At 46.4% G+C, this 25,394-nt stretch overlaps 1 protein-coding gene across 4 annotated transcripts in view; it reads right to left on the minus strand.

Moving 5' to 3' along the window:
* Nucleotides 1-25,394, minus strand: part of RUFY1 (RUN and FYVE domain containing 1) — a 341,668-nt gene that overhangs the window by 94,324 nt on the left and 221,950 nt on the right. For all 4 annotated transcript variants that reach the window (XM_077473522.1, XM_077473519.1, XM_077473520.1 and 1 more), the window contains exon 10: nt 3,022-3,123. In XM_077473522.1, coding sequence (XP_077329648.1) covers nt 3,022-3,123 — 102 coding nt within the window. The remainder of the gene's footprint in view (nt 1-3,021; nt 3,124-25,394) is intronic.

Here is a 25,394-nt window from a genome sequence, read left to right on the forward strand (position 1 = left end):
CCCAAAAAGCGTTTATTGATTGGTTTGCGCAAAAGTTATAGTGTGTACAAAATAGGAAATAGTTTTATGCCATTTTGAATATTTTTTATTTTTTTTTTGGTAATGGCAGCGATCAGCGATTTTTATCATGACTGCAACATTATGGCGGACAAATCGGTCACTTTTGGCGTGATTTTGGGACCACAGTTATACAGCAATCAGTGCAATTAAAAATGAATTGATTACTGTGTAAATGTGACTTGCAGTGAAGGGGGTTAATCACTAGATGGTGCTGTAGGGGTTAAACGTGTCCTAGGGAGTGATTCTGTGGGTGAGAGGGGCTGTGTGTAACAACACCGATCACCGCTCCCGATTACAGGGAGCTGTGATCAGTGACAGTGCCACTAGGCAGAACAGGAAAATGCTTGTTTACATTAGCATTTCCCCATTCATCCTCTCTGTGAAACGATCGCAGAGACGATCCGTGAGACGATCGCGCTCACGAAGCTCCAAGGGCAACGCACAGGTACGTGATTCTGCAAGTACATGCCCGGTTAAGGGGAAATATGATCAACATGTATAAATACATAAGTCGTTCATATAGTGAACTTGGTGTTGAGTTATTCACCTTAAGATCATCACAGTGGACAAGGGGGCACTCTAAGTCTGGAGGAAAAGAGATTTCATCCCTAAATACGGAAAGGCTTCTTCACAATAACTCGGTGGATTCTTTCCTAGATACACATGATATAACTGGAGTGGATACTAATATTTATGGGTAAAATTGATCCAGGGAATATTCGATTGCCTCTTAGGTGAACAGGAAGGATTTTTTTTCCCCCTGCCGGAGCAAACTAGACGATGCTTTATTTTTTTTTTGCCTTCCTACATACACACATTTTCTCACAAGAGTGAGTACACTCCTCACATTTATGTAAATAAATTATAATATCTTTTCATGTGACAACACTGAAGAAATTACACTTTGCTACAACGTAAAGTAGTGAGTGTACAGCTTGTATAACAGTGTAAATTTGCTGTCCCTTCAAAATAACTCAACACGCAGACATTAATGTCTAAACCGCTGGCAACAAAAAGGCGTACACTCCTAGGTGAAAATGTCCAAATTGGGCCGAAGTCTCAATATTTTGCGTGACCACCATTACTTTCCAGCATGCCTTAACCCTCTTGGGCATGGAGTTCATCAGAGCTTCACAGGTTGCCACTGGAGTCCTCTTCCACAATCTGCTCCACAGGGTTTAGGTCTGGAGACATGATTGGCCAGTCCATCACCTTTACCCTCTGCTTCTTTAGCAAGGCAGGGGTCGATTTGGAGCTGTGTTTGGGGTTGTTATGTTGGAATACTGCCCTGTGGCCCAGTCTCTGAAGGGAGGGGGATCATGCTCTACTTCAGTATGTCACTGTACATGTTGGGATTAATGGTTCCCTCAATGAACTGTAGCTCCTCAGTGTCGGCAGCACTCATGCAGCCCCAGACCATGAAACTCCCACCACAATGCTTGACTGTAGGCAAGACACACTTGTCTTTGTACTCACCTGGTTGCCCCCTCACACGCTTGACACCATCTGAACCAAATAAGTTTATCTTGGTCTCATCAGACTATAGGACATGGTTCCAGTAATTCATATCCTTAGTATGCTGGTCTTCGACTTGCAGGCTTGCTCGTGCATCATCTTTAGAAGAGGCTTCCTTCTGGGACGACAGCCATGCAGATCAATTTGATGCAGTGTGAGGTGTATGGTCTGAGCACTGACAGGCTGACACCTCACCCCTTCAACCTCTAGCAATGCTGGCAGCACTCATACGTCTATTTCCCAAAGACAATCTCTGGATATGATGCTGAGCACATGCACTCAACTTCTTTGGTCGACCATGGAAAGGCCTGTTCTGAGTGGAACCTGTTCTGTTAAAGCACTGCATGGTCTTGGCCATCATGCTGCAGTTCAGTTTCAGGGTCTTGGCAATCTTCTTATAGCCTAGGCCATCTTTATATAGAGCAACAATTCTTTTTTTCAGATCCTCAGAGATTTTTTTGCCATGAGGTGCCATGTTGAACTTCTAGTGACCAGTATGAGTAGGAGCAATAACACTAAATTTACCACACCTGAGACCTTGTAACACCAATGAGTCACATGTAACCGGGGAGGAAAAATGGCTGTGTGGACTCAATTTGGACATTTTCACTTAGGGGTGTACTCACTTTCGTTGCCAGAGGTTTAGACATTAATGGCTGTGTGTTGAGTTATTTTGAGAGGACAGTAAATTTATACTGTGATACAAGCTGTACACCCACTACTTTACATTGTAGCAAAATGTTATTTCTTCAGTGTTGTCACATGAAAAGATATAATAAAATATTTACAAAGATGTGAGGGGTGTACTCATTTTTGGTTATATATATATATTTTTTTTTTCTCTCCTTTCTATTGGCTGAACTAGGTGGACTTGTTTATTTCAGCCAGATTATGCAACTGTGTGCCTAACAAGTGGCCTGTGTGCTGCATTTACTTTACAGATTGCTGTTCCCTGTACACAGTAAACACAGAACTCTGTGTGTGATTGGACACAGCCGATCAACGGGTTTCAGCAAAAATCATTGGCTGAAATCAGCTCCCAAACTTGTGCTGTGTCCAAAGCACCCCAAACCCTGGAGCAAGCCAGCAACATAACTGTACGCTGCTGTGCCTGCCGCCTGCTCGCAATATATTTACTGTGAGCGGTTGCTAAGAGGTTAAAAAACAATCCCACAATCATTGGTGGTCAGTGGCACTTTGAAACTGTCCACCTTCACAAGATCGACTGCAATCCTCCTTCCTATTTTAGAAAACATTCAGTTGTTCACAACGGAGGAAGAGGCGCTTCCTCTTTTGTTTATGGGCTGAATGTATGTAAACATTCACTGGCTGGAGAAAATTTTAATAATAAAATGCTACACAAAAATTGAAGAGAGTTAATTAAAAAATTCGTTTTAACAAAATATTTATTATAAGTACAATTTTCAGTCCCTGCCATTTGCTTACCTCAACACTTCGTTCACTTTTTTTCTTAATAAGTAGGCTCTCCTCTAATAACTGGTTATGTTCACTCTGAAGCGATACAATACGATCCTTTGCTGCAACGAGCTGTTATAAAAACACATCAGTTATCTATTATCTAGAATATTTGGTATTCAATATCAACTAGTGAAAAGACTGGGGAAAAGGCATCAACACTAAACTCATTCCCCCCGCCCCAATTTGTCACATCAATATTTGCATTAAAATGGCATACGGAAAGGCAGTTTTGAATGACAAACATGTCCAGGGCCAGAAAACTCTTTCCTCCTTTGGAGTTAATTCCTCCCTTACAGCATCTAGCCAATTTCTGTGCAGTGGTGTAACAGCCTCAGAAAAATAGCAATCAGGCTAGATAATGTACCAAAATCATAGCGGGGACTGCCAGGCAAAGGTTAGTACTTGAGAGAGAATAATAAAAAAAAATTAAAAAAAACTTTTTTTTTTGTTTGGCTTGGCATTGCTTAGAGAGGCAGTAAAAAAAAAAAAAAATAATAATAAAAAAATACCGGTAATGTGGTTGCACACCCTCTTATAACCTGGGATGTAGCTGTATTCAGAATTAAGCAATCACATTCAAACTCATGTTAAATAGGAGTCAGTACACACCTACTATCATTTAAAGTACCTCTGAGTAACCTCAAATAAAGTTCTGCTGTTCTAGTAGGTCTTCCCTGACATTTTCTTAGTTGCACCCTACAGCAAAATTCATGGCCTGCTGAGAGAGTCCAAAGCTTTAGAGGAATCTCATTGTTAAAAGGTATCAGTCAGGAGAAGGGTACAAAAGGCATTAGATATACCATAGAACACAGTGAAGACAGTCATCAAGTGGAGAAATTATGGCACAACAGTGACATTACCAAGAACTAGACTTGCCTTCAAAATTGATGAAACTACGAGAAGAAAACTGGTCAGGGAGACTGCAAAGAGGCCTACAGCAACATTAAAGGAGCTGAAGGAATATCTGGCAAGTACTGGCTGTGTGGTACATGTGACAACAGTCTGCCATATTCTTCATATGTCTGGGCTATGGGGTAGAGTGGCAAGACGGAATCTTTTTCTTCCAAAGAAAAACATCCAAGCCAGGCAAAATTTTGCAAAAACACATCTGAAGTCTCCCAAAAGCATGTGGGAAAATGTGTTATGGTCTGATGAAATCAAGTTTTAACTTGTTGGCCATAAATCCAACAGATATGTTTGGCACAAAAACAACACTGCACATCACCAAAATAACATCATACCCACCGTGAATCATGGTGGTGGCAGCATTATGCTTTGGGGCGGTTTTTCTTCAGCTGGAACAGGGGCCTTAGTTAAGGTAGAGGAAATTATGAACAGTGCCAAATACCAGTCAATAATGGCACAAAACCATCAGGCTTCTGCTAGAAAGCTAAACATGAAGAAGAACTTCATCTTGCAGCATGACAAAGAACCAAAGCATACATCCAAATCAACAAAAGAATGGCTACACCAGAAGAAGACTAAAGATTTGGAATGGCCCAGCCAGAGCCCAGACCTGAATCTGATTGAAAATCTGTGGGGTAATCTGAAGAGGGCTGTGCACAGGAGATGCCCTCGCAATCTGACAGATTTGGAGTGTTTCTGCAAAGAAGAGTGGGTAAATATTGCCAAGTCAAGATGTGCCATGCTGATAGACTCATACCCAAAAAGACTGAGTGCTGTAATAAAATCAAAAGGTGCTTCAGTAAAAGTATCAGTTTAAGGGTGTGCACACTTATGCAACCATATTTTTTTTATTATTTTTATTCCCTTCACTAAAAAGATTTCAGTTTGTTGTTCGACTGAGTTGTACAGTTTATAGGTCACATAAAGCCTGGGTTCACACTATCTGCTCATGCAGCTCACAGCAGAGGTCCGATGCATCCCCATTCACCGTTTCAGGTCAGATTTCAGCCCACATTTTTGGATGAATTTAGACCTGAAACACCAAAAGACGCACAAGCACCCCTGTACAAATTGGCACTGGAGCTGCAGCAGAGATAGAGAGCCAGTAAAAACCTCCCGCTGTTGCAAATTGGACGCAGGGAATACTGCGTCCAATTCACACTAGTATGAAGCCAGCCTAAAGGTGGAAAAAGTTCTGAAATTATTTATCTTTGTCTATTTTTTTTTTTTACAGCACAGAAACCTGATAGTTTAACAGGGATGTGTAGATTTTTTATATCCACTGTACTTTTGTAATTCATTTTACTGAATTATTGGAGTTGGTGTGGCACGGAGTTCATCATTTTTTGGATAAAATAGGATTTGTTATTGACCATAAAATAAATTTTTTCGTGTTAATTGACAGACACAGCTCTTCATTTTCTTGACCATGGGGTTATATCGCCATCTACAAGAGTAGGACACTAGGCAGAAAAACTTGGCAACGCTTATAAGCAGTCCTAGCTGGTATAAATCCCCCTTTCTGCTATAGGCATCCAGTGTTGTAAGAGAAGCATCAAACTCCATAGAGGGGTATGTGCTGAGTCCATCAATGAACTCTGAGGCCGCGTACACACGGGCGGACTGTATGGCCTACTTAGTCCGTCGAAACACATTTCAGCGGACAGTCCGCTCGTGTGTGGGCTTCAGCGGACTTTTTCAGCGTGCAGTCTGGCGTACTAAGTATTTCGGAATTTCCGTAATTCTGTCCGTCATACTTTGGTTTCAGCGGACAATCCGCTCGTGAGTAGGCTAGTTCGACGGACTAAGAATGGCGCATGCTCAGAAAGGATTTACACGGCGGAAGGGTGCATTGCTGTGTATTGGACTTCCTATTTGTAGTCCCGTCGTACGTGCTGTACACGTCATCGTGCAAGCTTTCGACGGACTGTTTGTGCATCCGTGTGTGGTCAAGTCTGTTCATTCGAAAGTATGACGGACTGTCCGTCGGATTGTATGACAGACTAAGTAGGCCATACAGTCCGCCCGTGTGTACGCGGCCTGAGAAAGGGATTTTATGGTGAGTAACAAAAGAAAAAAGCCAGTTTTTGTCTTAGGTTGCATTCATACATCATTTGAAAATATAAAAAAAAAATTGCGCTGGGGTGTTGCCTAGCACCGGAGCAAGATGGCAGCATAGGAGGAGAGCTCCGCTGTCCAGAGCTTCATATTAGGCTCTCATATGCGGGACAACCTCGGCCCTTAGGTGAAAAGATGACCGGGAGAAGCGAGTCGGCCACCTGGTCCCAGCTGAACTCATCCACCTAGCTCAGAAAGAACATACCTGCAATGTTTTGTACACATCATGCTGACTCACAGGCCGTATCTCAAGCCATGGGCCATAATGCAGCGGCCTATGCCACCACTGTGGACTCCCTAGCTATCCCTCACCCAACTAGCTCTCACGGAGGTATGTCTGCCTCGCATCCCTTTCCTCTCCTGTGTCTAGCCGATCTACAACAGGTGGCTACTATGGACATCGCTGAGAACGCTAGTAGATCTACAGCGGTTTTGTGACACCCTGGGCAACCGGGCAATCAATGTACCTGACTGGTATGGAGCATTCCTGCAACCAGAACCCTGGATCCCTACCCAATCTGATGACACCCCAAGGGCACAAAGAAGCAGACAAAGATGTTGAAGACCTTCAGCCACTACGCCGCCAAGAATTTGCGGGGATATGGAAACGTATGAAAGCCCATGAGTCTCTCCATCATCCGTGCGCCGCAGGACAGATCATTGATTACACAGATAATGGTACGATGAGCTGACCATTAAAGTTCTTTGTATTTCCTCCACTTTCTAAAATCCACTGTCGTTATAGACTATATGGCTACCCTTGTGCTCTGGCATAGAGCTGCCTCTGACTGGGGAATTAATGGGTTGTGGCAGCTACATGTGATGTCACTCTTGCTCTGATCTGTGACCTCCGCTGCACTGTCATTGGGGACTCGGACAACCCTCCCATGCTTTGAGGGAATACATTGGCTTGAACGGACATTACTGTAGCCGGACTACAAGACAGATACTCATATTACAGGGCCTTGCAACAGCAAAAAGCAGAAGTAAGCGCTCATTTACGAGGCTTCCACAATCCCAATGCTATGTGCCCAGCTCCTCTACATCGCTGACGGAGATCGCTCCACACAGGGCCTCAGTTAAACCATAGGGAGATGCCAGCTCACCCCACCTTGCTACACTGAGACGCCTGGCAGGTTTCAGAAAGAGAATACTTGAGCATACTAAAAGATGTCTTGTTCTCTCTCTCATCGGTCTTATAACATAGATGAAGCACTGATCACCCCTACAGGACACCAAGTATGTCTGTTGCTCAAGAGCTGCCATAGCGATAGTGACAGTACTAGCAGTAGTTCTAGCAATGTGGTCACGTTTTATGTTTAATTTTTTTTTTTACGTTTGTTTATGCTCCTACAGGAAACACATTGCTGGGACTGTGGTACATGACTAGGATTACATATTCTCTCGAGGGAAGGGACCCAGTTCACTGATAACCATTGTTACTAATTTCATGTTGCTGTTAATGTTATACCTCCTGAGCCCCCGATGATACTGGTCATAGGCTTGTACTGGAGTATGGTCAGTGGGAAATCAGGGGGGCAGAAGAATGAATCCATCATTTCATAACTAGGAAATTTTGAAGGTCATTATGTTGATAAAAAAAAAACACAGATCACTACTTTCTCCTGTCTTGTATGTACAGCATGGTGTAAGAGCTGGAAAATCCTGTGCCAGGGGATGCTATTTACATGTCTACATGAAGTTATAGGAGTTTCTGCCGTTTGTTTTATAATCTCACTTGATGGGGTGACCTAGCTAGTTAATCCAGGAGAAGGGTGGTGCGTTGGGTTATCTGTTCCCTGGGCATGCATCCGGGTTTGATGTTCCCAGGTGTAGAGGTCTCCGTGGACCACTGTGGTACACACAGCAGCGGGCATGTCCTTTATGCGGCGACATGTTACTATTGTTACTTTTGTTCTTTCTGAGGTCTCCAGCATTGTTGCTTGAGGGTGCTCCAAAAGGGGCCCTACTCACCTCTTATGGGTGGGCCTAATTATGATATCCCCGGGTCGCAGGGCTGGGGTTCACCCTCTGTGTCTATGCTTATATTCTGAAGTTTTTGGATAGTAGCGTGCGTATATTTGTTTTGGTATTCGGTTTCTTCCCCACCTCAAAAAAGGCAGGTTCCCCTCTTGAATCTAGCCAGCATAGTGTTCTTTCACCCAGTACCCCTTACTATCCCCTGATTAGGTAGTTCAGCAGGACTAGAATTGCCTCCGGTAAGTTTTGCAAGAGCTCCATATCTGGGGTACCTACTTTACACAGGAAGTAGATTCCGCTTAGGTTTCTGGGCACCTCAAACGCATCAACAAGTTAAGAGTAGATTCTAATCTCCCTTCTCTTTTTACTCTTTCCTCCATCTCTGTTCAAACCCCTTCTTCCCTCTACCACCCTCCACGGCCCATCTCCATCTACAGCTTAGGGGCGATATTAACACCCAACCACATCTATTGAACATGCCTTCTACAGTCAGGGCCGGTGTTACCACTAGTCGAATTAGGCAAATCGCCTAGGGCGCACTACTGCCTAGGGCGCCTGGCTGCTGGTTTCTCTAATCCCTGTCTCCCACCAGTCTCCGTGTTATGTAAGTGTTCGGTGGAGGTGCGGTGCTGTATAATGCAGGGGATGCCGCCCGGCTCCCCTGCAGAATGTTACATGTACTCAGTCAGGCGCTCCATCCACCTGTAGTATCATTAGAGGCACAGCACAGCACTGGGGGACGTGTCCTGAGTCTGCCGACAGAATGAAAACAAACACATCCCCTGCTGCTGCGCGCCACTATGAATATACCAGTGACATGTGTCTCTGGTCTCTTTCAGTACTGCCAGCTCTGCCTATACATGATTCAGTCACTGAATTTCAGTGACTGAGATTTGTATCCGTCTAATCATGCGACCCCTGACCCCTGTGTCACTTGCAGAGGCCAGCTCTCCCTCCCGGTGTTCTATCACCTCTCCTGTACAGCGGAAGGTGTCACTCACATGCAGACATGCTACAGCCGATCGGAGTAGTCAGTGCCTGATGAGTGGTAATATCTGGAGGCATGGAGGCGAGGTTTGTGCTGGACAGAGTGATCGGGCGCAGTCTGCAGAGCAGAACCCCAGTAAGTGAACTTCAACTACACTGTATTACTATATAGTGTGTATGCATGGATCTGTCCTCAGACTCCTCACATGTGTGATGTCATGATTGTCCCAGCACATGCCCTGAATGTAAGACTCCCTCTCATCTCCCCCACACTCCTCACCCCCCTTCTCCCCCTCCTCCTCATCCTTTCCCCCCTCTCCACACACCTCCCCCCTCTCCTCCTCCCTCACACTCCTCACCCCTCTCCTCCTCTCCTAACACCCCTTCTCCCCTCCTCTCCTCATCCTTTCCCCCCTCTCCTCCTCCCTCACACTCCTCACCCCTCTCCTCCTCTCCTAACACCCCTTCTCCACCTCCTCTCCTCATCCTTTGCCCCCTCTCCACACACCTCCCCCCCTCCTCCTCCCTCACACTCCTTATCCCTCTCCTCCTCCTCCTCTCCTAACACCCCTTCTCCCCCTCCTCTCCTCATCCTTTCCCCCCTCTCCACACACCTCCCCCCCTCTCCTCCTCCCTCACACTCCTCATCCCTCTCCCCTCCTCCTCCCCTAACCCCCTCCTCTCCTTACATCTCTCCCCCTCCTCCTCCCCCACACCCCTCATCCCTCTCCTCCTCCCCCTCTTCCTCTCCTAACACCCCTCCTCCTCCCACCTCTCTCCCTCTCCCACACTCCTCATCCCTCTCCTCCTCCCCCACACTCCTCATCCCTCTCTTCCTCCTCCTCTCCCCCTCCTCATCTCCTAACACCCCTCCTCCTCCCCCCTCCTCCTAACACCTCTCCTGCCCCCTCTCCTCCTCACCCACACTCCTCATCCCTCTCCTCCTCCATTACCAACCCTTCCTCCCTCTCACTCCTCCACCCCACACTCCTCATCCATCTCCTCCCTCCCTCCCATTCCTCCTCCCTTTCCTCTCCCCCACACTCCTCACCCCTCTCCTCCTCCTCTCCTAACACTCCTTCTCTCCTCCTCCCCTACACTTCTCATTCCTCTCCTCCCTCTCACTCCTCATCCCTCTCCTCCTCCCCCCCTCATCCTCTCCTCCCCCCCCTCATCCTCTCCTCCCCCCCCTCATCCTCTCCTCCCCCCCCCCCCTCATCCTCTCCTAACACCCCTCATCCTCTCCTAACACCCCTCATCCTCTCCTAACACCCCTCATCCTCTCCCACACTCCTCATCCCCCTCCTACTCCTCCTCTCCTTCTCCCCCACACTCCTCCTTCCTCTCCTTCCTCTCCTCCCTCTCACTCCTCCTCCCTCCCACTCCTCCTCCCTCACATCACCTCTCCCCCACACTCCTCATCTCTCTCCTGCTCCTCCCCCATCCTCTCCTCCTCCTCTCCCCCTCCTCCCCCCTCATCCTCTCCTCCTCCTCTCCCCCTCCTCCCCCCTCATCCTCTCCCAACACCCCTCCTCTCCCCCACACTCCTCCTCCCTCTCCTAACACCTCTCCTCCCACACACTCCTCACCCCTCTCCTCCTCCCTCCCAATCCTCTCCCCTTCCTCTCATAGCACCTCTCCTCCCCCTCCTCCTCCCCCTCCTCCCCTCCCCCACACTCCTCCTCCCTCTCCTCCTCTCCCCCCCTCCTCTCCCCTCTCCCCTCTCTTCCTCCTCCTCCTCCTCTTCTCTCCCCTCCTCCTCTCCTAATACCCCTCCCCCTCACTCCTCCTCCCTCTTCTAACACCTCTCCTCCACCACACTTCTCATCCCTCTCCTCCTCCCTCCCAATCCCCCCTCTTCTCCTCCTCCCCTCTCCCCTTCCTCTCCTAGCACCTCTCCTCCCCCACACTCCTCATCCCTCTCCCTCCCAATCCTCCCCCTCTCCTCCTCCTCCTCCCCTTCCCCTTCCTCCCCTTCTCCTTCTCCTTCCCCCTCTCCTCCTCTCCCCTCTCCCCCTGTCTTCCCCCACTACTCCTCCCCTCTGCCACCTCTCTTCCTCCTCCTCCTCTTCTCTCCCCTCCTCCTCTCCTAAAACCCCTCACTCCTCCTCCCTCTGCTCTCCCCTCCTCCTCTCCTAAAACCCCTTACTCCTCCCTCTCCTCCTCTTCCCTCCTCCTCCCCCACACTCCTCATCCCTCTCCTCCTCTCCCCACTCCTCCTCCCTCTTCTCCTCCTCCCCCCTCTCTTCATCCTCCTCCGCCCTCTCCTGTTTCCTCCTCTTCCTTCCCTCCTCTTACACTCCTTCCTCCCTCTCCCCCTGTCCACCCTGCCCCTCTCCTCCTCCTCCTCCTCCCTCTCCCGAGAGAGCAAGCACCAGGGTTACCCACCAGTCGTACCTACCCACAGAACAGCCATCTGCAGCCACCAGCCATAGCCACTGCAGGGCAAAGGGGTGGGGTTGGAGGTCTTGCTAAGGGGCGGCAAAATTAGGTTTCACCTAGGGTGTCAAAAATTCTTGCACCAGCCCTGTCTACAGTGCATTCCTCAGTTCCTTTATCCCTCAAGGAGTATTCCTTAAATGCCAAAGGCCTTAATATTCTGGAGAACCGTAGCAGTGTTCTTGCTGAAGCTCACCGGCATAGAACCCAAGTTGTGTTTCTACAAGAGACCCACTTTGAATTAGGCTCTATTCCCCGCTTATCCAACAGTCGCTTCCCAGAGGTTTATCATACGACCTGTGCTGCCTTCAAAACAAAAGTTGTATCAATATCGATTGCAAAGTCACTTGCGTTTTGCCTTGAGGACCATATGGTTGACACAGAGGGTAGGTTTATTTTTCTAAAAGGGACCTGGAAGGGTAGACCTCTGACTCTGGCAAATATATACTGTCCCAACTCTAAAAACAGTTGACAGTTAACATTTTGGCCTTCTAATTCTAGGGAGTGACTTCAACATGGCCTTAGACCTGCTTCTTGATACAGCCACGGGTACCTTTTTTCCATTTTCTGCTTTACGACAAGTGAGACTTTGGCTTCGCTCACACTCCATGATACCTGGCGCACTCTGAACCCACGAGGGAAAGACTATACATTTTTTTCGTCATAGCAAAATCGCCACTCGAGGCTGGGCTACCTCTTTATACCCCAGACGGACCTGCCCCACCTCTAAGACGTGACAATAGAACTCACAGTGCTTTCTGACCATCACCCGATTACCCTGACTTTATGATTCCCTCAGAGAGAAACATCTACCAAGATCTGGAGAATGGATGCCTTCCCTTCTTACTAATCCTGGTGATTCGGCTACCATCAAACTGGCGACTATTTCTGCCATAATGACACACCAGAGGTGTCCCTGGTGACTCAATGGAAGGCGCATAAGCATGTTGTATGTGGCCACTTGTTGGCCATCGTGGCCAGGAAAAAGAAGGAACACCAGACTTTGGTCCGAACACCCTCTCTGATAAAATATCTAAGCTAGAAGCGCAGCACAAATGTTCACTGGCTGTTAAGGTAGCAAATGACTTAGCTGACAAACGGGCACTATTGCTAGAATAATTGTTCTAGAGGGCTCGGAAGCGGCAGATGTTATCACATAAATTGTTCTATGAACAAGTCAATAAGCCAGGGAGACTTTTCGTAAGGTTCACGCAAAAAACGCACCCACTGCCCATCATGTCATAGATGGGTTTGGGGTAACTCATTCTAAGAATGAGGACATTGCCACCAGTTCCACTACTATAGCAAACTATATGATCTCAATTCAAATGAACTTAGCCCGATAACAGCAAATACACGATCGGATATGATAAGAGACTTTAATGGCAAATATAGTCCTTGTGCACTAGCTGTTAGTGACTGGAAGGCTCTAGAAGCCCTGATGTCAGAGGAATGAGAGGAGGCCTTACAGGGCACGAAGACTGGTAAGAGCCCAGGGTCAGATAGCTTCACGACAGAGTATTACAAAAGCTTTGCAGAAAATTTAGCTCCAGATTTCCTTAAGGCCTTCAACACACTATCTAATACCCCTTGTTCCTCCAGAAGCCTGCTAAAGTTATACATTTCAGTGATCTCTAAAGTAAGTAAAGACCCCACTAATGTAGCCATTTACTAACTGATCTCTCTTCTGAACGAGGATGTCAAATTATTCTTCAAGATTCTTGCAACACGACTGTCCTACCATGTGCCTGCATGGGTGGGTCTCAACCAAGTTGGCTTTGTCCCTGGCAGAGAAGCCAGAGACAATACCATCAAAGCTTTGAACGTTGATCATTGGCTTACCTCTACCAGCGAGAGGATTTTTTTCCTGGGAATGGATGTGGAGAAGGCGTTCCAACGAGTGGCCTGGGACTACATGGATGCAGTATTGGTGGCCCTGGGACTGGGGAGCTGTATGCGGGCCTTTATTGGGTCGCTATACGCCAAACCAAGAGCTAGCATTCGGGTCAATGGCCACTTGTCGGATGCCTTCTCCATTCATAATGGAACAAGACAGGGATGCCCCCTTTTTCCCTTACTCTATATATCCTTACTTTGGTACCTCTTATGTGTTGCATTTGGGCAAATCCAAACATAAAAGGCATTGAGGGCCACCAATTGGAATACAAGATTGCCACCTTTGTGGATATCCTGCTCCTGCTCTTCCTCTCCTCCCACTGACGTCCTTACCCAATCTATTGCAGGTCCCAGAACAGTTTCAAAGTATTTCAAACTTGAAAATCAATTACTCAAAATCCTTTGCACTGAACATTTCTCTACCCCCTAAGCTTGTACGCCTGTCAAACGTTCCTTTCCACTTGAAAGCAGATGCCATCACCTATTTGGGTAGCCAACTCCCTGGTAAACTTACAGACCTATAGGAAAATAACTTTTTGTCAGAACTGAAAATATACAGCAGCACCTAAATAGGTGGGATGTACCTACCATCTCCTGGTTTGGACAGGCTTCAATTCTTAAAACGACTGTGCTCCCCGCCTACTTTATAAACTGCAGACTAACCCAATCTGCTTGCTGCTTTCTTTTTGCGGGGCATACAAGTGGATGTGTAGAGTTTTTCAATAGGGAACCAAGGTGACATGAATTGAATGGGCGAAGCTGGAGTTACCCAAAATCTGGGGGAGGCATTGGCCTCCCTGATCAGCAGCGTTATTATTGGGCTGTTCATCTGGCCCAGGTAGTGGACTGGAGCATACATACCAGATTGCAAGAGCTGGGTACTGCTTGAGCAATTGATCTTGGGAACTGAACTACGCCTAACTTCCTGGCTCTCTAAAAAGCACATATCACCAAGCATTCGGTTACACCCCCTTATTGGGGCAACTCTTCATGCCTTTGCAAGGGCCCGTAAAGGTCATGCGCTCTCAGCTAAAGACTGGGCGATCACTCCTATCAAGGGTAACCCAGACTTTCTTCCAAGTATGGCTAAGGCTTTTTTTTTAGCTGCAGAGTGGCCTTATGCAGAGATGCAAGCTAAACACTTTTTCCAGAGGCAGGTTTCTCTGGCAAGGGAAACGTGCAGCATTATCTAAAAACAAGTCACTTTCAGGCCTATTTACAACTAAAGCATTATCTTGACAACCCAGCGAGCAGAGGAAGGCCTTCACGAAAGCCCCTACTGTCTTTGAATCATTGTACTCCCCAGAATCACCCGATTTTGGCGCTTTATGCCTCAGTGCTTTGGAGAACCTTATATTTCTTTGTGCTCGGAGCATGCATTCTGGGAGACTGTCTGGGATCGCATTCACTTGTATATTCACAAAGGTTCTATGAATGTGAACATCCAGGAAAATGGATATAAAATTAAAACGAGGTGGTATAAGACACCGGAGCTGCTTCAAAAATGTGTTCTGATGGGTTCAAATCAGCGCTGGAGATGCAAACAGGATTTAGGCACTTTTCTCCATATATGGTGGACATGCCCACTGATTCAGCCATACTGCACTTCAGCCAAGTGCACAAGGCGGCGACTGCGATCCTCACTCCCACCGGCGTTCTCACCAGCACAGTACCTCCTCACCTTTCCAAAACACCCCAAAAAAGATACTCGAAGTCGGTAGCTATACATATGATTAACTCTGCATAGGTTTGTTTACCTGTCTATTGGAGGTCCAAATCAACCCCTTCAATGAAACAATGGGCATCACGTAGCAAACATATAGCAGCAATGGAGGAGCTGATATACACCACCCAGGATAGGATATCCAGGTTCTCCAATATATGGGAAACCTGGATTAATTACCAAAAATCTCAAAGTTATCAACAACTGATATAAGACAACATTTAATTTGTTCTACAGTACATTACTATTTTCAAAGATGCAATCTACAATCCCCGTCCCTATCCTCCATAAGCCCTAACACAAGGAGACTATGGGGTAAGGGGCTGACTTGGTCGGCTCCTTTTTCCCATACTTTCAGGTCTTGCAAAACAAACAGAAATCAGATTGAGAGTATTTGTAGAGGCCCTGAATTTTGAGCAGCCCTGACAGGCCTATAGATACCTGAAACATCACACACACACACTGCATTATCTCGAGGAGCACTGTATTCATTTTCAAGTCAGGAATGTATTTTGAAATTTGTACAGGGAGCCCCTTCTTGGCCACATAATTTATATGTAACCATGGTCTGTATTGTACTTGAAGCCATGTACTTTCATATTGGAATTTCTGTATTGTCTGTTAATATGTTTAATACAATCTTTACTAGCACCAACATGTACAGTGACAGAGATACCATTTCCCCATGTCTCAGCGTGCGTTCTAACCACAGCAAAAAATGGAACCAGCCGTAAAGGACATAAGCATAGGCGAGTGCACAGCCTCAATGCATTTCATGATCAACACGTCATCAGGAAGCTGAATTCACACATGATCACCCACTATTCCGCCCCAGGATTTCAATTAGCTGCAAAATGCGTGACACGTTTGCAATGCCAAAAAACAACGCATACCACTGTCGCTCAAAGAAGCTCATGTTGCCTTTTTCACGTGTTGTGATTGCAGCAGCAATTGGGGTGCCATTAGAAATAATGGCAATACAAAACACATTCTGCATTTTGCAGCCATTTTAAATAGGGAACGAAAATCACAGAGATCATGTGGGAATGCAGTTTTATTTTCATTGACGGACACAGCTCTACATATTTTTGACCATAGGGATGGTCCCAAAGCAGTGTCAAAAAAGTGAGGGGTGGGAAGACCCAAGATCAAACAAAAGCAAAACCAAGCCAACAGGAGCTCAACAAGGAACACAGGAGCCCAACCAGGAAAAACCTTTAGAGGGAACAGACCCCTCAAACAGCTGCTTGCAAAACTTGCGGCCAAAACAAGCATCCGCTGACGACCAGGTAGCTGCCTTGCAAACTTGAGAAACCGGATGCTTGATAACAGAAGGCCCAAGAGGTACTAAGCTCCAGAGTACAGTGTATCGTTACGGGAAAGGAAGGAGACCAACCCTTAAAGGTGTAGGCCTGAATCACCGTCTGCCTGATCCACCTGGAAATGGTAGAAGAGGATGCTGGCAGCCCTTTCCTCAGCCACTCTACAATCACAAAAAGAAAATCTGACTGTCGGAAAGACTCTGTACCCGCTACATACTGTACACTCAAATTGCCGGAACAACATCTAGTGTGTGCAGGGCATACTCCTTGTGATGTAAAGCCCTAGGGCACAAAGAAGGTAGAACAATATCTTCATTCAAATGAAAATCTGAGACAACCTTTGACATAAAATGATGGGCATGGTCTAGAACCACCTTATCTTGTGTACCACCAAATAAGGAGCACAACAAAATAAGGCCACCAGCTCCACACTCTGGGTGCGGAGGTAATGGCCACTAAAAAGGCAACATTCTGTGAATGTAATCAAGGAAATCTCCTGAATAATCTCAAATGGAAGCCTCTGGAGGACAGAGAGAACCAGATTCAAGTCCCACGGCAGCAACCGGAGGAGCCATGTGCCGAATCCCTTGAATGATGGTACAGATCAAAGAACGCGTGGCCAGGGATGTTGAAAGAAAAAAACACCAGGGCAGACATCTGGCCCTTGATGGTAATGAAGGCCAACTTTTGTTCAAACACCCTGTTGAAGAAGGGCCAAAATCAGAGTCACTGAAAAAAGTGGACATGGCCCAATTCTCATCAGTGAGATGTAAGCCCTCCAGGTACAATGGCATTTCTTTCATGAGGTAGACTTCCTTCCCTTTAGTACAATAGAAATCATGGACGCCGACAAGCCTCTGTCTCTTAATAGCTGACTTTCAGCAGCCAAGCCATTAAAAGCCAGCGATGGGTAAGCAGGGTGGGAAGATCGGTCCTTGGGACAGCAGAATCCTCCCTGAGAAATGGTCTCCAAGGGGCGTCAATGACTAGTGACACTGCGTCGGCATACCAGGGCCAGCGGGGCCAATGCTGCTACCAGAACAACTAGAAGCCCTTCTCCCCTATCCCGCAAAAGAGTCATGGAACAAGATTTAGAGGAGGGAAAGCGCAAAGGAGCAGATACTGGCTCTACGGCACCAACAGGGCATCTGTGGAATCCCCTAGGGGATCCCATGACCTTCCCACGAACCTCGTAAAATTTCTGTTGAGCCGAGATGCCAAAAGATCCCCATCGGGAGTGCCCCACTGCAGACTCAGATGATAAACACGTTGGGATGCAAGGACCACTTGGTCCAGCGCCTGCCGACTTAGGTTATCTGCCTAAAGTGGCAAACATCTTTACTTATAGACTGTTATCATGCTAACAGCGTGGGGAAGAACAAGTCTCATTGCACATGGGTTAAAACAGACTCCATTACAGATTTGGCATGCTGCAGAAACAAACAGGCGGGTGCTAAAGTTTCCAGAAAGTATCTGCACCAATCCATCACAGGAAGGAACCCACTTTCAGCAGCACCAGGCCTATCCTTGCCTGGGCAGATTACTCTCCATCGGAACACGTCCTGTCGGGTAATCCCACAGAGACCGCAGTGGAAGTGTCAGTTCTCACTGCCACCATTCGCTCTGGGCTTTCGACAGCCACTGCTAGTCTGGAGCAAGTGGTACCAGAACCTCTCCTCCCTCCCCAAGAAATTCAAGTATCGGATTCAACTACCACCCCGGGTATCATTCCTGAGGATTGTAACCCTCCGATCCTCACCCGTCTGGCTCAATATGTCCGATCACCTCGTGCAAAGAAGAGTGTCCGATCTTGTGCGCAGCCTCGGCAGTGCCTGAAGGTGGCGAGTCAAAAAGGGAGTGGAAGATGCGCGGAATGAGTAGAGTAACTGTTGCATAACCGGTTCCTGACCATGTCGTATAGATATACTATGGCAAAATTGGCTCTCTTGGGCAAAATCCCATATGGGTACGACCTACCCTTTTTCGGCCACTAGAGGGGGTGCGCCACCGGAGGCGCATGCGCGCTTCCGGTTCATGTTGGGGAACCCGATGCGCGTTACTGGCCGGCACGATCACGGCCAGCCACACGTGATCGAGTGCACGAGAGCCAGCAGGGAGATGTGTGAGTAAACAGACAAATCCCTGTGCTGTCAGAGGACAGGAGCCATACCGTTTGTTTCTACCAAGTAGGAACAAACGATATGTCTCCTCTCCTAGTCAATCCTATCCCCATACAGTTAGAACACACTGAGGGAACTCACAATTAACCCCTTGATCGCCCCTTGTGTTAACCTCTTTCCTCAGTGACATTTACACAGTAATAAGTGCATTTTTATAGCACTGATCACTGTATAAATGCCAATGGTCCAAAAAAGTGTCAAAAGTCTCTGTTCTGTCTGTCGCAATACCACTAAAAATCACAGATCAGCGACATTACTAGTAAAAAAAAAAAATTATAAAAAACTTTTGCCCAAACCAATCAATATACGCTGATTTTTTTTTAACAGAAAATATGTGGAAGAATATATATTGACCTAATCTGATGAAGATTATTTTTTTTTTTATTTGGGGATATTATAGCAAAAAGTTAAAAATAGTGTTTTTTTTTTCGAAATTGTCACTTTTTTTGGTTATAGCGCAAAAACTGCAGAGGACGCAAATTTAGTTGGGTACAGCGTTGAACGACCACACAATTGTCAGTTAAAGCGATGCAGTGCCAAATTGTAAAAAGTGCTCTGGTCAGGAAGGGGGTAAAATCTTCCAGGGTTGAAGTGGTTAAAGTTGTGGGGATGTATCAGATAGCAAAATGTGCTGTTTATCCCTCCAACAACAAGAAGGGAAATACTGTTGCAGTCGGCTGAGTTGCCCACACAGTTACCGAAAGTATTTTTTGAAAGGACCATTATTGTGATGCGTGGCTCAATCGGGGTAAAGAATCTCACTGTTACCTGTTCCTAAATAGGACTGTCTGACTAACTCAGATGATGTTAATACGAGGAACAACATTTTGTTACTATAGTGAATACAAAAGGAGACGATTTGAAGTTGCCAGATCCCAGGTGCTACTGGTAAATCCCATGATAGCATGTCCTTCACTAAACTTGTGGATTACAAATATGTGCTGTGTGAAGTTAAGGACGCTATGCTGGAGGCCACTTAATTTCTGCAAAAAACGTTGTTGCTAGTGGAGAACATTCCTGCTGGCTGTACTGCTGAGATTGTGCTGGACTGAATGCTGCTGGCAGATACAGAAGTGCCAACTTGAGTCATACTGGCCAGTGCTCTGAAAGTTGTCAGTATGCCTCACTTGGAAAAGTAACCTGTGATGTGATGTTCAGCAGGGTGGTTTCTTAACAAGAAGGCGAAATCTTTCTCAGTTCCCGGCTGTCGTGCGAACAGACTGAGGCTACAATTGCAAGGGGACCTGTGTCCCAAAGTGCAGTCCCTTGCACTGTGGCCTTGCTGCTTGTTGCCTAGATGTAGCTGTGCTTTTAGCCCCCGGAGTTACCCTTAAAGAAGAAGCAGAACTGCTGGGAAATATTTTTCACACCAGAGTGAAAATTTTGATGGACTGCGATACGTCAAGGACACTGGGGTATTTAGCTAGTCAGGTAGAATGAGCTGTGGCAAAGGGGCAAATTCTTACCCTCCATGTGCATAATAGATTAACCTATGCATCAGAACTGTTTCTAGTGCTGGTCACCAGCTGGCGTGAGCGGTGCTGACCTGAGTGAACCTCTATTCATATTATAAGTATTTGATAGAACATGCTAAATTCTTTAGATCAATGGAAATGGGGTGGCATTCTCAGCTGAGAATTATTATCATCATCTTATTTATAGCTTTTTAATTTTGGACATGAGCCACATAGGTTTAAAAGGCTAATGTAAAAGGGAATATATTTTTCAGTGTTTGCATACAATCGATTTGAAGCATTCCCATTTCTGTTCTGTGTTCTTCAATGTCACAATTCCCTCCCAGTCTATATCTTGGAGAAAAGCCTTCAGTCTTAGGAAATGTACTCTTAAAATTAGGTGTTTTTATCTTACTAGTATATGCTTGATGTTTACAGCTAAGAATTAATGAAACTATGTTATGGTCAATGCTAGCCAGATGTTCTTCAATATGAACACTAGTAATAAGGTCTGCAGCAATTTTTAAGATTACCAGGTCCAGCGGAACATTTCCAGTTGGAGCTTTTATTAACTGTACCATTTAATTGTAATAGTACTATAAATGACTGCCCTGTTACAGTGGTGCCATTACTCCAGTCAGTTTCAGGGTAATGAAAATTCCCCATTAACTTCACTGTCCCAGCCCTTACAGTCTGTGGAAGAAGCGGAGTCTTCACCTCCTCGTTAGAAATGGCTGACCCGTAACAGGAAAACTTGGAAACCTGTGCCCTGTGGCTGACTGGAGAGACTTTTAGGTTTAGATTAGTGTTCTCTAGAGAACACTAACAAAAAACATGGTGATTGTAGGCAAGGTTAATTTGTGCTGGATATTTTTTATTAATATGTTTGCTGGTGTCCATCACTTCTGTAGGCCACTTTATAACCTGACAGAGTAAGAATACTCGTATCCCTCAATGGACAGGAAAGTGAAGAAACTTAAAGTGTATGTAATCTTAAAAAAAAAAAAAAAAAAAAAAAAAAAAAGTATCCCGTTACCCTAACCCCCCCCCCCATCCTCTCCCCCCCCATCCTCTCCCCCCCCCCCCCCCGGAAACTGACCACGTTCATCAGGGCTGCCGAGCCTGATCAGTTTATGTCCCTCCGTCATCCCACTGCCTCTCCTCTGTCCTCTCCCACCAGTCTGTCAGCTAGTGGCAGTGCCGCTCTGCTCCACACCCCTTCCCTTCCTGCTGCTAGCATAACTTTGTCATTACCATACAATCCCGTGTGTTAGATAACGTTATGTGTCCCCTGTGTGTACTAAATATGCCAATTTGAACTTATTTCAAAGTGCCTCTCGGCGCTCACGTGACCGCTCGCTGCCCTCCTCTTCTTGGCCCCTCCAGCTGTAGTCAGACTGGGAGAGGAGAGCAGCGACGAGCATTCACGTGAGCGCTGAGAGGCACTCTGAACAAAGATATTAAAACTGCATATTTTTTATATAGCACGCACAGTACATCACAAAAGTGAGTGAGTTTACATTTTTGCAAACATTTTAATATATATTTTCAAGTAACACTGAAGAAATGATACTTTGCTACAATGTAAAGTAGTAACTGCACAGCTTGTATAAGAGTGTACATTTGCTGTCCTCTCAAAATTAAAAACACAGCCATTAATGTCTAAACTGCTGGCAACAAAAGTGAGTACACCCCTAGTGTCAATATTTTGTGTGGCCAGCATTATTTTCCAGCACTGTCTTAACCCTCTTGGGCATGGACACCAGAGCATCACAGGTTGCCACTGGAGTTTTCTTCCACTCCTCAATGACGACATCATGGAGCTGGTGGATGTTAGAGACCTTGCGCTCCTCCACCTTCCGTTTGATGATGCCTCACAGATGCTCACTGGGGTTTAGGTGTGGAGACCTGCTTGGCCAGTCCATCACTGTTACCCTCAGCTTCTTTAGCAAGGCAGTGGCCATCTTGGAGGTGTGTTTGGGGTTGTTATGTTGGGATACTGCCTTGCAGCCCAGTCTCTGAAGGGAGGGCCTCATGCTATGCTTCAGTTTGTCACAGTACATGTTGGTGTTGGCATTCATGGTTCCCTCAGTGAACTGTAGCTCCCAAGTGCTGGAAGCACTCATGCAGCCCCAGACCATGACACTCCCACCACCATGCTTGACTGTAGGCAAGACACACTTGTCTTTGTACTCCTCACGTGCTTGCAGCCACACACGCTTGACACCATCTGAACCAAACAAGTTTATCTTGGTCTCATCAGACCACATGACATGGTTCCAGTAATCCGTGTCCTTAGTCTGCTTGTCTTCAGCAAACTGTTTGTGGGCTTTCTTGTGCATCATCTTTAGAAGAGGCTACCTTCTGGGATGACAACCATGCAGACCAATTTGATGCAGTGTTTGGCATATTGTCTGAGCACTGACAGGCTAACCCCTCCCCCCCCCCCCCCCTCAACCTCCGCAGAATTCTGGCAGCACTCATACATCTATTTCTCAAGGAAAACCTCTGGATATGATGCTGAGCATGGGCGCTCAACTTCTTTGGTTGACCGCTGTATGGTCTTGACCACTGTGCTGCAGCTCAGTTTCAGGGTCTTGGCAATCTTCTTATAGTTTAGGCCATCTTCATGAAGAGCAACATTTTTTTTTCAGATCCTCAGAGTTCTTTGCCATGAGGTGCCATGTTGAACTTCCAGTGACCAGTATGAGAGTGTGAGAGTGATAACAAATTTAACATACCTGATCCCCATTCACACCTGAGACCTTGTAACACTAATGAGTCACATGACACCAGGGAGGGAAAATGGGCAATTTATCCCAATTTGGACATTTTTACTTAGGGGTATACTCACTTTTGTTGCCAGTGGTTTAGACATTAATGGCTGTGTGTTGAGTTATTTTGAGGGAACAGCAAATTTACACTGTTATACAAGCTGTACACCAACTACTTTACATTGTAGCAAAGTGTAATTTCTTCAGTGTTATCACGTGAAAAATATTTACAAAAGTGGGGGTGTAATCACTTTTGTGAGATACTGTACACTGGGGCACATAACGTTATCTAACAGGGGATTGTATGATCATGGCAAAGTAGCTTTACAGACACTAACTCAGCATTAAGGATAACGTAAGATATCTAACCATTTGTGCATTTCTTAGAGGACGGGGACACTGGCCAAGAAAAAAATAAAAAATGTGGCTGCCCTTCCTACTCCAGCATGCATTGTGGCAGTAACCAGACACAAAGGAATGGAATGTGCACCCCTCAATGAATGCCAAGAAAGTGATTTTACAGCATAAAACTCCCATTTTCTCTTTCATTGAGGGACACATTACTGCTGGGAAGGCCAAAAGCAGTCCATCCGAGGGGTGGGCAAAAAAAACGCCCACAAAGAAAAAACAAAATAACAGCTCAAAAAAGTGTACTGAAGGAAATTGCACCCAAAGCTGGTAAATAATGAAGAATTTGTGAGCAGCAGGCCTACAAATCTTGGAACCCCTAGCACAAAAAAGCATTTACAGATCTAGTAGACTGCACTTTGACAGGCCATACAGTAGTCATGGATGATGATCTGTCTGAGTGACAAAGTAATGATGTAATGAAAAAACAGGTTCTGTGGCTAACCGCCGAGGCAGATGGACGCATAGCAGGACAGCTCCGCAGCGAGGGAGACTTACAAAGCGACTCAAGCCCGCCACTGACAGTGATACAGCCTCACTATCTCACTGGAGACACGCTGATCCTCCGGCGAACATGTCTTGCAAACAGATGGGGGAACACGGTCCGAAGAAGCTCTCTTCTTTCATGTTCCCGCCGGAGACAGAGCTGTGGAGAATCCAAGATGGCGGCGGCGGCAATGCGGTACAACGATCGGATCTCACAGATCCTGCAGGTGAGACCCAGGGGGAAATGGACACTACTGCTCACCCTTTATCCCCCACACAAGATCTGGGTGTAGACCCCCTTACCAGCAGCCCCGCCAAAGCTAGGATGCTCCACATCAGCACCCCCCCCCCCCCAGCCGATAATTGAGGCCCAGACCTTTAACCTGCTGCAATCGAATCAGGCCCTGCATACCTCAATGGCTTCCTTTCCCACTACTGGACAGCCAGTTATGGACACTACCTTAAAAGAGATGCTCCTCTCCCTGCAGACGTCCCTGATAACGGACCTATCCTCCCCGTTTCATAAATTCACCTCAGACATGCAATCTATGAACCATAGGGTCACCTATATTGAGCAAGGCATATCACAATGTACTGATATGGTAACGATCTGATTGATGCGTATGAGGATGTTAAGGTAGAACAGGACTGGGTCCAAGCCAAGCTGGCAGATTTAGAAGATCGCTCCCGACGGAATAACGTCAAACCTCATGCATGCTATTCTACCTGAGGTTTCACCTAGAGATCCGACTATAGACAGGATATACAGACTATCAAAACCCCCACACCTAGCAGCATTCATTCCCAGAGACATCCTAATGCGGGTACACTTTTTCCATATCAAGGAAAGATTGATGACGGAAGCCCGATCCAAAATGCCACTACCTCATCCTTACGAGGGGCTGCAGCTTTACCCGGATCTGTCCAAACATACGCTACAGCTTAGGAGAAATCTGAGCATGGTAACTAAGGGCCTTCATAACCACAAAATCTTATATAAAATGGTGCTATCCTGCAACCCTTCTCATCTCTAAAAATGGCACCACGCACGCTGTCACGGATCTGAGGAAAGGCATGCGCCTCCTACAGGAATGGGGCATTATCGTAGAATGCCCCAAAGAGGCGACCCCCATCCTTAAACCAGCAGAGAAATGCACAGCATCGCCTACATAAGGAGGCTAAGAAACGCTAACATGTCCTCAACACCTGATGGAAATGGGCATATCAACGTCACATCTCCCTCGCTGTTCCATGGTCACAGTTCATAAATAAGTTCTGTCAGTCTTTTACCGTTTCCCCCCACAGCGGTTCAGCTACTGTAGCTTTTTGGGTATTACCCGCCGCCACACCCAAATCTGCATTACTTACAGTTTTCTAACAGGAAAGTTTTATCGGGAAATTGTTTATTATAGTTGATCTGACTTGTCTATTTTTCCACTGCTGACATAGTTCCAGGTCCACATTCCCAGACCACCCTCACATCCGTTGGGACCTTCCCTACGATAGAAGCGCATTTTTCCCACTCTCGAGCCAAACTCTACTAACTATAAGTGTACACCACTTTTTACTTTACTGCGCTACACATCACCTTGAGTAGACAATGCCACTGAATATTTTATCACTTAATGCCAAAGGATTGAACCATCCTGCCAAAAGACATTCCCTTT

Source organism: Lithobates pipiens, unplaced genomic scaffold (assembly GCF_037356315.1).
Source record: "Lithobates pipiens isolate NorthernLeopardFrog02 unplaced genomic scaffold, aLitPip1_a1.2 Scaffold_8, whole genome shotgun sequence".
Lineage (NCBI taxonomy): Eukaryota > Metazoa > Chordata > Amphibia > Anura > Ranidae > Lithobates > Lithobates pipiens.